The 15,218-nt window shown below is 39.7% G+C and overlaps 1 protein-coding gene across 7 annotated transcripts in view; it reads left to right on the top strand.

The window, feature by feature from the left end:
• Positions 1 to 15,218, top strand: part of LOC140194035 (putative Polycomb group protein ASXL2) — a 196,661-nt gene that overhangs the window by 128,623 nt on the left and 52,820 nt on the right. For all 7 annotated transcript variants that reach the window (XM_072251394.1, XM_072251392.1, XM_072251395.1 and 4 more), the window contains 2 exons: positions 8,433 to 8,551; positions 14,192 to 14,306. In XM_072251394.1, the coding sequence (XP_072107495.1) occupies positions 8,433 to 8,551; positions 14,192 to 14,306 (234 nt within the window). The remainder of the gene's footprint in view (positions 1 to 8,432; positions 8,552 to 14,191; positions 14,307 to 15,218) is intronic.

The raw sequence follows: 15,218 nt of genomic DNA, 5'->3' as shown, positions 1-15,218 counted from the left end.
CTCCAGCAACAGTGGTGAGGACCAAGAAGGTGTGGTCAAGGGAGGTGTAGGAGGGCTTACAGGATGGCTTTGACTTCATCGTGACCTGTGAATGAGTGTGTGCCTGTGAGAACATATCTGACATTTCTGAACCAAAAACCCTGGATGAACCAGTCTCCTGAGAACTAGATCCATGGCTTTCAATTTCAGTGATCCAGAACTATGCAAGAAGCCCAGTTATGACCTACAGAAAGCTATTTTAAGGGTGATGAAACAATCCTAATTGAGGTTAGAGATAGAATCAGGTGCATGTCAGTTCTGGCAAGGTTTGTTTGTCATTGCTTCCTACATAGTAAAACCTAACATCATGAATGGCTGTGATACTTCAACACCTTCTATGCACACTTCGAAATGGAGAATAAAACTCAGCCTGTGCAAATCTCTGCAGCATCTAGTGACCCTGTGACCTCTGTCTTGGAGGCTGACGTCAGAACATCCTTCAAGAGGGTGAACCCTTGCAAGGCATCAGGTCCTGATGATGTACCTGGTAGGGGTCTGAAAATCTGTGCCAACTGGTGGGAATGTTCAAGGAGGTCTTCAATCTCTGACTGCTGCAAGCGGAGGTTTCCACCTGCTTCAGAAAGGTGACAATTATGCCAGAGCCGAAGAAGAACAGCCTGAGCTGCCCGTGCAGCGTAGGTTCACAAGGTTAATTCCCGGGAGGGCAGGACTGTCATATGTCGAAAGATTGGAGCGACTGGGCTTGTATACTCTGGAATTTAGAAGGCTGATAGGGGATCTTATTGAAACATATAAGATTATTAAGGGATTGGACATGCTGGAGGCAGGAAGCATGTTCCCGCTGATGGGTGAGTCCAGAACCAGAGGCCACAGTTTAAGAATAAGGGGTAGGCCATTTAGAACGGAATTGAGGAAAAACTTTTTCACCCAGAGAGTGGTGGATGTATGGAATGCTCTGCCTCAGAAGGCTGTGAAGGCCAAGTCTCTGGTGCTTTCAAGAAAGAGATGGATAGAGCTCTTAAAGATAGTGGAATCAAAGGTTATGGGGATAGGGCAGGAACTGGATACTGATTGTGGATGATCAGCCATGATCACAGTGAATGGCGGTGCTGGCTCGAAGGGCCGAATGGCCTACTCCTGCACCTATTGTCTATTGTCAATGACTATCACCCAGTGGCACTCTCATCCACTGTGATGAAGTGCTTTGAGAAGTTGGCCATGCCTAGAATCAACTCCTGGCCTATTACCGCAATAGGTCAACAGCAGATGCAATCTCACTGGCTCTGTACTCAGCCTTGGATCATAACTGCATCACGCTGCTGTCTATTGTATACAGCTCAGTGTTCAACACAATCACACCCTCAGTTCTAGTCAGCAAGCTCCAAATCCTGGGCCTCTACCTCCTACCATCTGGATCCTTGATTTGTTCACCACAATCTGTGGATCAGAAATAACATTTTCTCTTCGCTGACAATCAACACTGATATATCTCAAGGATGGATGCTTAGCACACTGCTGTACTCTCCCTAAACTCAGGACTGTGTGGCTTGGCACAGCTCAAACAGCATCGATAAATTTGTTGGCAGAGTTTCAGATGGTGATGAGGAGTGTACAGAAGTGACGTAGATCAACTGGTTGAGTGGTGTCACGCAACAACTTTGCACTCAACTTCAGTAAAACCAAGAAATTGATTGTGGATTTCAGGAAAGGGAAGTCGAGGGAACGCACCAGTCTTCATCGAGGGATCAGCAGTGGAAACGGTGAGCAGTTCCAAGTTTCTTGGTATCAACGTCTCTTAAGATCTAATCTGGCCCAACATATTGATGCAATTACAAAGCAGGTACAGCATTAGGAGTTTGAAGAGACTTGGCATGTCATTAAGGACACTCGCAAATTTCTGTGGTGAGCATCGCCGCCTGGTATGGAGAGGCCACTGCATGGGATTGGATAATGCTGTGGAAAGTTGTAAACTCAGCCTCCCCAGCATCAGGGACACATGTGCAAAGGCTATGCCTCAGAAAGGTGACATCCATCATCAAGGACCCCCATCACCCAGGACTTGCCCTCTTCTCATTGCTACCATTAAGGTGGAGGTACGGGAGCCTGAAGGCACACACTCAGTGTTTCAAAAACAGTTTCTTCCCCTCCATTATCATATTTTTGAATGAATTCCACGAGCACAACCTCTCTATTTCTTCCTCTCTTGCACTACTTATTTAATTTAATATTTTTATATTTATACTTACTGTAATTTATAGTTGTTATGTATTGCACTGAACTGCTACTGCAGCAAAACAATAAATTTCATGATGTGTGCCAATGATATTAAACCTGATTCTGATCTCTTGACAAGCAGGATCAAAGTCTGCACACATTTTTCTGGTAATCCTTGTTCTCTAGTTGAAAACGTAATTCTATTCTGTTAGTCGTAACTAAGAATAAGCTTGGAGAAACTGGACAAGTTAGGCAGCATCTGCAGAGGGAAAGGGAAAGATGACATTTATTTGTCCAGCTGAAAGGTCTTGACCTGAAATGGCAGCTATACATTTCCCTCCACAGACACTGCTCAACCCACTGAACTCCTTGAGCCTTTTGTTTATTGCTCCAGATTCCGACATCTGCAATATCCTGCGTCTCCAGCAGCATCTAATTTTTTTAACCAAAAGTTGTCAGTACGATGTCACATCTAGTACTTGGGCAGATAGGTGTCAGCTCTGATCACTGTACAAATGTCCCTCTGAAAGGTTCTGGCCTGAAACGCCGACTGTACTTTTTTCCATAGATGTTGCCTGGCCTGCTGAATTCTTCCAGCATTTCGTTCGTATTGCTTGGATTTTTCAGCAACTGTAGATTTTCTTTTGTTTGTACAATTATATTTATTTACATTTCCTTCTCCTTTTTCTTCCAATGTCTTGGTGTTAAAATGCGGTAATTAATAGCAGCAATTGGCATTAGAACTTGCCTAGGAAACCTCTATGGTTTGAACATCAGTGCTTTCAGCTTGGACCTATGGAATCTAGCCAAGCCAATATCAGGGATGTGACGCTTGAGTCTTGAAGAATTTGAACTTGTGTCATTTGCAAACATTTGTGCTAATGTGGGGATAAAAGATGAATGGGAAGAAATGAAACAGCCATGACCTTTCACTTTAATTTATCACCTCACATTCAAAAGAAGACTGACCTACTTTTCTCATTACATAAATCCACAGGGTTTTGTGCAACTAAAGGACATCTTATAAAACATGATGGATTTACAGTCAGTCTTATCAATGCTATCTTGCTGGCAACACTTTAATTTTTGGTTCATAATAATGTACTATATAATGCAGGCCAAGAATAGATTTATCAAAGAGATTTGGTTATGGCCTCTTTCTCAAAGTTTATGAGGCATTTTGAGGAAAATCTGCACATGAAGTACACCCTGTACCTAATAAAATGGCCACTGAGTGTATGTTTGTGGTCTTCTGCTGCTACTGCAGCGCATCCACTTCGAGGTTCGATGTGTGTTCAGAGATGCTCTTCAGCACACCACCATTGTAGCGCGTGGTTATTTGAGTTCCTGTCGCCTTTCTGTCAGCTTGAACAAGTTTGGCCATTCCCTGACCTTTCATCAACGAGGTGCTTTCCTGTGGAACTGCTGCTCACTGAATTTTTTTTTGTTTTCTGTACTTTTTGGGGTTTTGTTTTTTGCACCATTGTCTGTAAACTCTGACACTGTTGTGCACGAAAATCCCAGTAGATCAGCAGTATCTGACACCGACAATCATTCCACAGTTAAAGTCATTTGGTGCACATTTCCTCCGCATTCTGATGTTTGGTCTGAATCACTGAACCTTTTGACTATGCCTGCAGGCTTTTATGTATTGAGTTACTGCCACATGATTGGCTTATTAGATATTTGTATTCGTGAGCAGGTGTATCTAATAAAGTGGCCACCTGATGTACATGGTGTGATGTAGAACTGACTGCCATGGAGCGAGCTATCATGAAAAACAATGGCATATGGCATCAAAGATGAACATCAGAAAGGTGTACGAGAATAGGCAGACTACATCAAACTTCTGAAACTTGTGTAGTGATAAGCATCCTGTGCACATTATAGAAACATAGAAAATAGGTGCAGGAGTAGGCCATTCGGCCCTTCGAGCCTGCACCGCCATTCAGTATGATCATGGCTGATCATCCAACTCAGAACCCTGTACCTGCCTTCTCTCCATACCCCCTGACCCCCGTAGCCACAAGGGCCATATCTAACTCCCTCTTAAATATAGCCAATGAACTGGCCTCAACTGTTTCCCGTGGCAGAGAATTCCACAGATTCACCACCCTGAGTGAAGAAATTTTTCCTAATCTCAGTCCTAAAAGGCTTCACCTTTATCCTCAAACTGTGACCCCTCAATCTGGACTTCCCCAAAATCGGGAACAATCTTCCTGCATCTAGCCTGTCCAATCCCTTTAGGATTTTATACATTTCAATAAGATCCCCCCTCAATCTTCTAAATTCCAACGAGTATAAGCCCAGTTCATCCAGTCTTTCTTCATATGAAAGTCCTGCCATCCCAGGAATCAATCTGGTGAACCTTCTTTGTACTCCCTCTATGGCAAGAATGTCTTTCCTCAGATTAGGGGACCAAAACTGCACACAATACTCCAGGTGTGGTCTCACCAAGGCCTTGTACAACTGCAGTAGTACCTCCCTGCTCCTGTACTCGAATCCTCTTGCTATGAATGCCAGCATACCATTCACCTTTTTCACTGCCTGCTGTACCTGCATGCCCACTTTCAATGACTCGTTGAACCTCCCCTTTTTCTAATCGGCCACCATTCAGATAATAATCTGTTTTCCTGTTCTTGCCACCAAAGTGGATAACCTCACATTTATCCACATTAAATTGCATCTGCCATGAATTTGCCCACTCACCTAACCTATCGAAGTCACCCTGCATCCTCTTAGCATCCTCCTCACAGCTAACACTGCTGCCCAGCTTCGTGTCATCCGCAAACTTGGAGATGCTGCATTTAATTCCCTCATCTAAGTCATTAATATATATTGTAAACAACTGGGGTCCCAGCACTGAGCCTTGTGGTACCCCACTAGTCACTGCCTGCCATTCTGAAAAGGTCCCATTTATTCCCACTCTTTGCTTCCTGTCTGCCAACCAATTCTCTATCCACATCAATACCTTACCCCCAATACTGTGTGCTTTAAGTTTGCACACTAATCTCCTGTGTGGGACCTTGTCAAAAGCCTTTTGAAAATCCAAATATACCACATCCACTGGTTCTCCCCTACCCACTCTACTAATTACATCCTCAAAAAATTCTGAGATTCGTCAGACATGATTTTCCTTTCACAAATCCATGCTGACTTTGTCCAATGATTTCACCGCTTTCCAAATGTGCTGTTATCACATCTTTGATAACTGACTCCAGCAGTTTCCCCACCACCGATGTTAGGCTAACCGGTCTATAATTCCCCAGTTTCTCTCTCCCTTTTTTAAAAAGTGGGGTTACATTAGCCACCCTCCAATCCTCAGGAACTAGTCCAGAATCTAAAGAGTTTTGAAAAATTATCACAAATGCATCCACTATTTCTTGGGCTACTTCCTTAAGCACTCTGGGATGCAGACCATCTGGCCATGGGGATTTATCTGCCTTTAATCCCTTCAATTTACCTAACACCACTTCCCTACTAACGTGTGTTTCCCTCAGTCCCTCTATCTCACTAGACCCTCTGTCCCCCACTATTTCTGGAAGATTACTTATGTCCTCCTTTGTGAAGACAGAATCAAAGTAGTTATTCAGTTGATCTGCCATGTCCTTGTTCCCCATAATCAATTCACCTGTTTCTGACTGTAAGGGACCTACATTTGTCTTAACCAATCTTTTTCTTTTCACATATCTATAAAAGTTTTTGCAGTCAGTTTTTATGTTCCCTGCCAGTTTTCTCTCATAATCTCTTTTCCCTTTCCTAATTAAGCCCTTTGTCCTCCTCTGCTGGACTCTGAATTTCTCCCAGTCCTCAGGTGAGCCGCTTTTTCTGGCTAATTTGTATGTTTCTTCTTTGGAATTGATACTATCCCTAATTTCCCTTGTCAGCCACGGGTGCACTACCTTCCCTGATTTATTCTTTTGCCAAACTGGGATGAACAATTGTTGTAGTTCATCCATGCGATCTTTAAATGCTTGCCATTCCATATCCACCGTCAGCCCTTCAAGTATCATTTATCAGTCTATCTTAGGTAATTCACGTCTCATACCTTCAAAGTTACCCTTCCTTAAGTTCAGAATCTTTGTTTCTGAATTAACTATGTCACTCTCTATCTTAATGAAGAATTCCACCATATTATGGTCACTCTTACCCAAGGGGCCTCTCACAACAAGATCGCTAATTAACCCTTCCTCATTGCTCAATACCCAGTCTAGAATAGCCTGCTCTCTAGTTGGTTCCTCGACATGTTGGTTCAAAAAACCATCCCGCATACATTCCAAGAAATCCTCTTCCTCAGCACCTTTACCAATTTGGTTCACCCAATCTATATGTAGATTGAAGTCACCCATTATAAAGAGCATAATTAATACCAAGTGTAATTGGAAGGCATCCATCTAATTTTTATTTTTAAGAATGTTCACTCGCAGATCTGATCACTTTAAATTCCCCTCAAGGATCTTTTTTTTTTAAAAAGTAATTAAATTCACTACTGCGAAGCCTGTTCCGGTGATGCCTACACTGAAGAAGTTTAAATCTTCCCTTTGACGGGAGTTCAGCGAAACCATCTCTCACTGCTCCCCATCTGTAATCTCTTCGGCCATTTTGGATCTCCCCCTCCCCCTCCCACTTTCAAATCTCTTACTAGCTCTTCATTCGGTTAGTCCTGATGAAGGGCCTCAGCCCGAAATGTCGACTGTACCTCTTCCTAGAGATGCTGCCTGGCCTGCTGCGTTCACCAGCAACTTTGATGTGTGTTGCTTCTATTTTACAGTTATTTTCCCTGAGTTCAATCATCAGAATGGCAGTGTTATTGATTATAAAGAATTGTGCTTGAAAATGTCAGCCATAGACGGGGAAGACGGTTTTGTGTGGGTCCTCGTGCTGCTTTTGTTGTGCACTTGCTGATCTTTTACACCCTGGCTACTTAAAAACTGCAATGAACTTATTCCACATAAGCCTGCTAAGCAAGATAAGAACCCGTGGAATTAAAGGAAAGATACCAGCATGAACAGAGGATTAGCTGACTGGCAGAAAGCGAAGAGTGAGAATAAAGGAGGCCTTCTCTGATTGCCTGCCAGTGACTAATATGTATGTTCTGCAGGGGTCAGTGTTGGGCCTGCCACTTTTTACATTATATGTCAATGATTTGGATGATGGTATTGATGGCTTTGTGGCCAAGTTTGTGGATAATATGAAAATAGGCTTAAGAGCAGGTAGTGTTAAGGAAACAGAGCCTTCAGAATGACTTGGACAGAATAAGGAATTGGAAAAGAACTGACAGATGGAATAAAGTGCAAGGTAGTATGTGGTCATGCACTTTGTAGAATAAATAAAGACGCAGACTATTTTCTAAATGGGCAGAGAAGTAAAAAGTCAGAGCTGCAAAGAGGCTTAGGAATCCTTGTGTAGGATTCCCTAAGGATTATCTTGCAGGAGGAGTCAATGTTGAGGAAGGCAAATGCAATGTTAGCATTCATTTTGAGAGGAATAGAATATGAAAACCATAGTAGAATGCTGAGGCTTTATAAGCTTTGGTCAGACCACATGTAGAGTGTTGTGAGCAGTTTAAAGCCCCATATCTAGAAAAGCGCATGCTGGCATTGGAATGGTCCAGAGGAGTTTTCATACAAATTATCCTGGGAATGAAAGGGTTAATGTATGAGGAGCATTTAATGGCTATGGGCCTATTCTCACTGGAGTTTAGAAGAATGAGTTGGGTAGGGAGTATCTCATTGAAAACCTACTGAATATTGAAAGACCTAAATGGAGAGAATGTGGATAGGATGTTACAAATTGTGGGAGAATCTCAGACCAATGGGCACAGTCTCAGAATAGAAGGATGTCCCTTTAGAACAGAGATAAGGAAGAATTTCTTGACCCAGAGGTGGTGAATGTGTGGATGGCTTTGCAGGACAAGTCATTGGGTATATTTAAAGCAGAGTTTGATAGGTTCTTCATTTGTAAGAGGGTCAAAGGTTATGCGGAGAAGGGAGGAGAAAGGGTTGAGAAAGAAAATAAATCAACCATGATAAAGGATGGAGCAGACTCAATGGGCCAAATGGCTGAATTCTGCTCCTATGTCTACGGTCTCATTGGAAAATTAATCAAGCATGCTATTACCCTGTACCTTGGATTATTGAAATGTTGAAACTTTGAAAATTGTCTGTTAACATTATGGATTTTATTCACTACATTAATTTTCCAATTCTTTTTTCAAGTCTCATCCAGGTTATCATCTCAACCAGCCTCGCCTCAGGAAAGCTGTCCCTCTCCCTCCATCACTCAGAATAAGGTTATGTCTCCATCCCAGAAGCACAGCAAGAAGGCTCTCAAGCAGGTTAGCCTTTCAAATTGTCTCTCGTGTCTTCTTAGTAGTCTCATAAATATCCCAGACTTGGTGCCAACAATTGAATTATTATTAACTTAGCTGAACAAATAAAACAAATTTCAGCAAATTTTAATATTTGGAATATTTTGTCCAGATCTTTATTATACCTTTATACTTTATCATTATCCTTTCAGAAATGTTAGGCCAAGGACAGTTGCAATTTTTCTGATCTAATATTTTGTTTTAAATATTCTAAGATAATTTAAAAAATAATGTAAAATAAAATGGAAGTTTTTTTTCTGTGTATTCTTTAAATGCCCATGCCACTGATTGTGAGAAAATTGAAAAAGAAGATATCCTCAATTTAAAAAAAGAGGTTGAAGGTGTCATATTCTCCAGTTTCAGAACCCATATCAGCAAATATTTTCAATGTGTTGATAAGACCATTGTAGATTTCATATGATCTTTATAACGGTTTAAGTAACGTTGTAATTGTGCCAGTTTTATTCTGATAAAGAAATGATACACATACAAATGAAAGCCAGATGAATTAAGACTTCCTTGCCCAATGTTTCCAGATTCTAGAGACATGAAACAGAACGACAGGGTACACATTATCAGAGTCTACTGTGATGGGGATCATTGGGACTTGGCCCAATCTATATGCCTGTAATGCTGCTGCAAGCAATGTTTCTTTGTACCTGTATCTTGTCGTACTTGTGCATATGACAAAAAAAAAACTCTACTTCAGGAGCTCATAGAAGTATCTGGAGTAATATGCAAATTAACAGTGTAAGCCGGGTGTTGTAGCCAGAGAATGCAAGATAATGATTGACTTAAACAGTAGATGTCTCCTGTAGTGTCCGGCAATAATGCGTCTGGGTTGCTACTGTATGTCGCTCCAGAAAACTATCTGAGTGTCCTGACAATAATTACTTGGTTTGCAGTTTAAGCAGTGTCCTCTGGAGGGAATCCCATTGGAGTTTGACAGTCATGCGGTGGCAATCTTAACTTTTATGGGTTGAATATACATAAGTGCTCTTATGGGTGATATTTTTGTTCTCTTTCACCTTGTGGGTTGGAGGTTGGGGATCTTCTGAGGGTAATACATAGTTCCAATCCAGCTGAGGTCCCCTTTCGCACCTTATGAAGAGATTGCTGTCTTATGCCAGCTCTGCCACTGTAGAGGCCAGTGGGCTGTCATTCATTCCCAGTATCCGCTTACACAAGAAAACGTATCCACTGTTGAATGGCCTTGCTGGAATTAGGAATCCAAGGTGGTCTTTTAATGTTCTGTGTAAGTTTTGTCCATTTATAAGATGACTGTGAATAAATTGGAGATTGCACTATTTCCCAGGGAAATCCCCTGGAATTAGAAATAGAAGCAAGTGGAAGCCATGTTGATTCATTGTGTTGTGAATGGAACAGACATGAAGTTTTATCAGTAATTTGAAGGAGCATTTTATTGTAAATAACTTATCCATCTGTATCAACCTCCTTGGTTCTGCTGCTTTCTTGATCAACACAGTCTAATCACTGTACAGTATTATTCTTAACATCAGAGAAAAGTAATGCTCCAATCTCGTGTTAAAAAGTAACTATCAATTCAAGTGATTGCTAACGGAGACTTGAATAGTGAAATAGTTTGTACATTGAAGCATCTCTGGAAGTTGTTGTTTTTTGAAACAATGTTGTCATTTCTAAGCACAAATAGGTTGTACATTAAAACAAAAGCTTCCAGTTGTCATTTCCCTTGAGGCTATCCAAATAAAAGTGTTTTATATTGTTATGCTTTAAATAATATAAAACCTTCACATATTTTAATACTGGCAGGTACAACAAAATCGGTGTAAATGTGTTCTGCATTAATGTAATGTGTGGGCACGTGGCCAAGTGGTTAAGGCACTCGACTAGTGACCTAAAGGTCGTAAATTCGTGCCCCAGCCAAGGCAACGTGTTGTGTCCTTGAGCAAGACACTTAACCACACAGTGCTCTGCGACGACACTGGTGCCAAGCTTTATCGGCCCTTGCCTTTCCCTTGGACAACATCGTTGTTGTGGAGAGGGGAGACCTGCAGCATGGGCAACTGCCGGTCTTCCATACAACCTTGCCCAGGCCTGCGCCCTGGAGAGTGAAGACTTTCCAGGCGCAGGTCCATGGTCTCACAAGACTAATGGATGCCTTATTTATATTAATATAATGCATGATTAAGCAAAACTTGTATTTAAACAATGCTTAGTTAAAAATTGGTCATAATTGGTGGTTGTTGCATTGTACTTGTGTTCGTGATGTGGTACGGTGTTCCTCAGTTTTCATGTTGCATTCAGTATTCAACAAACCCTTTCCAAGAGCACCTCATTCAAATTCAAGTTTATTGTCATCTTGACTGTACATGTATACAACCGAATGAAACAACGTTCCTCCAGACCAAGGTGCACAACACATATAAAAAAAATTGCCACAAATAAGTCTCTCAGCCTGAGGGAAGAAGATATTGCCCTATCTGGCAGTCTAGTCCTGATGTTCCTGTACCTCTTTTTCTTGACAGTAGTAGATCAAAGAGATTGTGGGATGGATGGTCGGGGTCCTCAACAGTGCTTTGAGCCTTTCGTATACAACACTCCCAGTAAATGTCACAGATGAGTGGGGGGGGGACATGAAAATGCATACCCTTAATTCAAATTAAACAATATTAATGCATTGATTCTGGGTCAAGGCCCGATCCATGGAAAGACTATTGGGTTGACTTGACATCTTTTGAAGGACCCAGGAAGAAAAATGTTCGATTCCTTGTCGTTAAATTGAAAAAAATAATGATGGCGCAATGACATTGGCAGAAATATGTACTGCATTAAGACCATAAGATATAGGAGCAGAAGTAGGCCATTTGGCCCATCGAGTCTACTCCGCCATTTAATCATGGGCTGATCCAATTCTTCCAGTCATCCCCACTCCTCTGCCTTCTCCTCATACACTTTGATGCCCTGGCTAATCAAGAACAAATGGACACTGCATTGATATACCTCTTGTGTGGAGCTAGATAATATTTGGGCAGTCATATTACCCCACTGGAAAAATAATCTTGTCTGGTAATGAATCAGACATGTGTATTTTGTTTAACCAGTTCATTATGTGCTTGATATCATTCGGTGGTTTGTCTGAGGCCAGTTATTTCCTTTAACTTACCAAGTGCACAAACACTGAAAGCACTCGTCAGAATCAAGTTTAATATCACTGGTATATGTCGTGAAATTTGTTGTTATGTGACAGCAATACATAATACTGTAAATTACAGTAAGAAGTACATATACATTTTAAAAATATTAAGTAAGTAGTGCGGGGGGAGAGAGAGAGAGATAGTACTCATGGGTTCACTGTCCATTTAGAAATCTGATGGCAGGGGGAAAGAAGCTATTCCAAAATCGTAGAGTGTGTGCCTTCAGGATCCTGCACCTCCTTCCTGATGGTAACAATGAGAAGGGGTCATGTCCTGGGTGCTGGGGAGGCTGGTGCCCATGATGGAGCTGACTGAGTTCACAACTTTCTGCAGCTTATTTTGAAGCTGTGCAATGACCCCCCCCCCCACCCCCCAAAACCAAATAGTGCCAGAGCCAGTTAGAATGCTCTCCACTATACATCTGTAGAAATTTGCGAGTCTGTTTGATGACATGCCAACCCTCCTCAAACTCTTAATCAAATATAGCATCTGTCGTGCCTTCTTTGTAACTGCATCGGTATGTTGGGCCCAGATTAAATCTTCAGGGATGTTGACAAGTAATGTCATATTTTACAAAGAAAATTAACTGCTCTAAAAATTGGTTAGCATGTCATTTTGAATAACTGCTGATACTTGCATGCCATAACATGTCAAATGGTATTCCTTATTTTGACTTCACCTCCTTTTGATTTGGGATTTTTTTTATGTCTTTTCTTCTAGTAGCGTTGGGTACAAAGGAAATACTGCTTTCTTACTTTGTTCATTTTCCCAAGTGTTTATGATTAATTAAGAATTATGTTTATTGTCACAGGTTGTAATAGAAAAGTTTGTATCTTGTGAATAATTTTCCATCCATATTTTGTATTATTTTAACATGTAGATTATGAATGCTAAACAAGTCTGTCACAATTTAGACATTTAGTTCTATTAATTAGATTAATTAGTATAATTACTTTTATGTATTTATCCCTGTTAATATACTGTATGTTGTTTATTTCATTTTTAAAATCTTTTTATTTATAATCTTCTACAGCTATAAAATATAAAAGTTCAACAAATTAGTATATATATATATATATATAATTAATAAAGCTGAAAGGAAAAAAGGTTGTATATGCTAATGAAAAGAAAAACTTATTTAAGAAAAAGAAGGAAAATAGAGAACCCCAACTAACTAAAAAAAAAAACCCCACTAACTACAAAAGAAATAAAAATCCATTAGGAACCAACTCCCGGAGCAATACATCTTACAATAATCTATAAATATAAAAAAAGAAAAAACAGCAACTGCCAAATCACATTTATATAACATAAAATTGGAAGGAAACCATATAAATTAATTCAAATTAAATGATAATCTTGGCAAAAGAGCGCCACCTTCTCTCAAAATTGAATCGGGGATCAAAAGTTCTACTTCTAATTTTTTCCAAACTAAGGCATAACATTACTTGGGAAAACCATTGAATTAGTGTAGGGGCAGACATATCTTTCCACTTCAATAAAATAGCCCTTCTTGCCAACAATGTAACGAATGCAATTACATGTTGATTTGAAAATGAAATACCCCGAACATGATGCGGAACTATTCCAAATAGAACAGTCAATGTATTAGGTTGTAAATTAATTTTCAAAGCTTTAGAAATTGTAGAAAATAAAGATTTCCAAAAAGATTTCAGTGAGGAACATGACCAGAGCATATGTGACAAAGTAGCTACTTCATTTTTACACCTATCACAATAGTTGTCTATATTAGGATATATTTTGGATAGCCTCTCTTTTGTTAAATAATAACGGTGAACAATTTTAAATTGAATTAAACAATGTTTGGCACATATCAAAGAAGAATTAACCATTTTCAGAACTCGCAACGAATTTTCATTAACAAAAGCCATATTAAGTTCTCTCTCCCAATCTTGTTTAATCTCTGGTGAGAGTTTATCTTTTTGTAGCAAAAATAAATTAATTCTACCAATGAAACCTCTCACTAAAGGATTCATACTGAAAATAGTACCCAACAAATCAGATTCTTGCATATATGGAAACGTAGAAACATTTTTGTAAGAAATGTCTAACCTGAAAATATAGCAAGAAATGTGTATGAGAGAGAGAATATTTGCTAATTAACTCTTCAAAAGTCATCAATTGACCATTACTAAACAAATCTGCAAAAGAACAGATCCCCTTATTTCTCCATAAAAGAAAAATGGGATCAGTAATTGAAGGTTTAAATAGCAAATTTCGAAACACAGGGCTAGACAATTTAAATTGTTTAAAACTAAAAGAGTTGTGAAACTGAAACCAAATCCGTAAGGGCTGTTTAATAACGGTAGAGATTTAAATTGGGAATTTTAGCAAGTTGTAAGGGTAATGGAGTATATTGTTTAATTAACATAATTGACCAGATAGAACTCTTTTTTTTAAATACACACAGGCTTTGAAACAGCAGCAACAGAGAAAGCAGTGTCGTCCTGGTTTAACAGTGTCCTCCAACTCACGGCTTTTGGTGAAGTCTGTGAAAACCACTGATCAAGCAGGCTCTAAGACTGGTATGCTTTAAACTTATTATATTTCCCACAGATGGTAATTTCTTCTCCATAACAAAAATGATAATGTCACATCATGTGTTATTTTTGAATATATTGGATTTTATCCCATCCGGTTGATTTATGTACCGTTTGTATTTGCACTGCAATTTCAGTTAAAAATTACAACTTAAATAACTGATCAGCATGCAAGAATTGTGAATGCACGAGGACCATTTGCTAGTTTCAAGCATGTGGGGTCTAACCACTAATGTCGGTTAAATACAGTTTTGTGAATAGAATTTTGTGAGGATTTGTGGAAGTGGGTTCCAAAACATGTTTTTGTCAGTGCAACTCTTATCTGTAAACTGTGGGATATGAATTGATGCAACATGAAGTCTTAAACAGTGTAGTTGGATGTGACCAGAAATGCCATAAGGATACTCTGAAGTTATTTGTAATCATGGTGAGCTCAGATTTACAAAACATTTAATTTACCCAAAGAAAGTTTTACAAAGGCAGTTTTAACAATAACTTCAGTTCAAATCCCAATGTTATCTCCAAGGGATTGAATTAGTTGATTCAAGTCAACAGTATTTTGGAGAATTACATGCTTTATTGAATATGCCTTCTGAAGAAATTAATGTAAAATAGGTCCTAAATATGGGGGTAAATCCTCTGCTTCTGCTCTTGGAGCACACATCGCAAGCACATGCTGTGAATTCCCAAACCAATTTCTTTGTCTATTAACATTTATGAATAGAAAATGATCAACTCTGTGTGTCATCCCAGTGTATGCCATAAGTCATGGTGCAAAACTACTCCAAGCAATGACGGAGCACGGCAGTACAAGTTCAATTTTATTGTCATCTGTTTATATGTATATAAAACCAAACAAAACAACATTTCTCCAGACCATGGTGCACCCTCGCAACA

The sequence above is a fragment of the Mobula birostris genome, chromosome 2, assembly GCF_030028105.1.
Source record: "Mobula birostris isolate sMobBir1 chromosome 2, sMobBir1.hap1, whole genome shotgun sequence".
Taxonomy (NCBI): Eukaryota; Metazoa; Chordata; class Chondrichthyes; order Myliobatiformes; family Myliobatidae; genus Mobula; species Mobula birostris.
The sequence above is the reverse complement of the archived record's forward strand: the minus strand, read 5'-3'. Positions and strand labels throughout refer to the sequence as shown.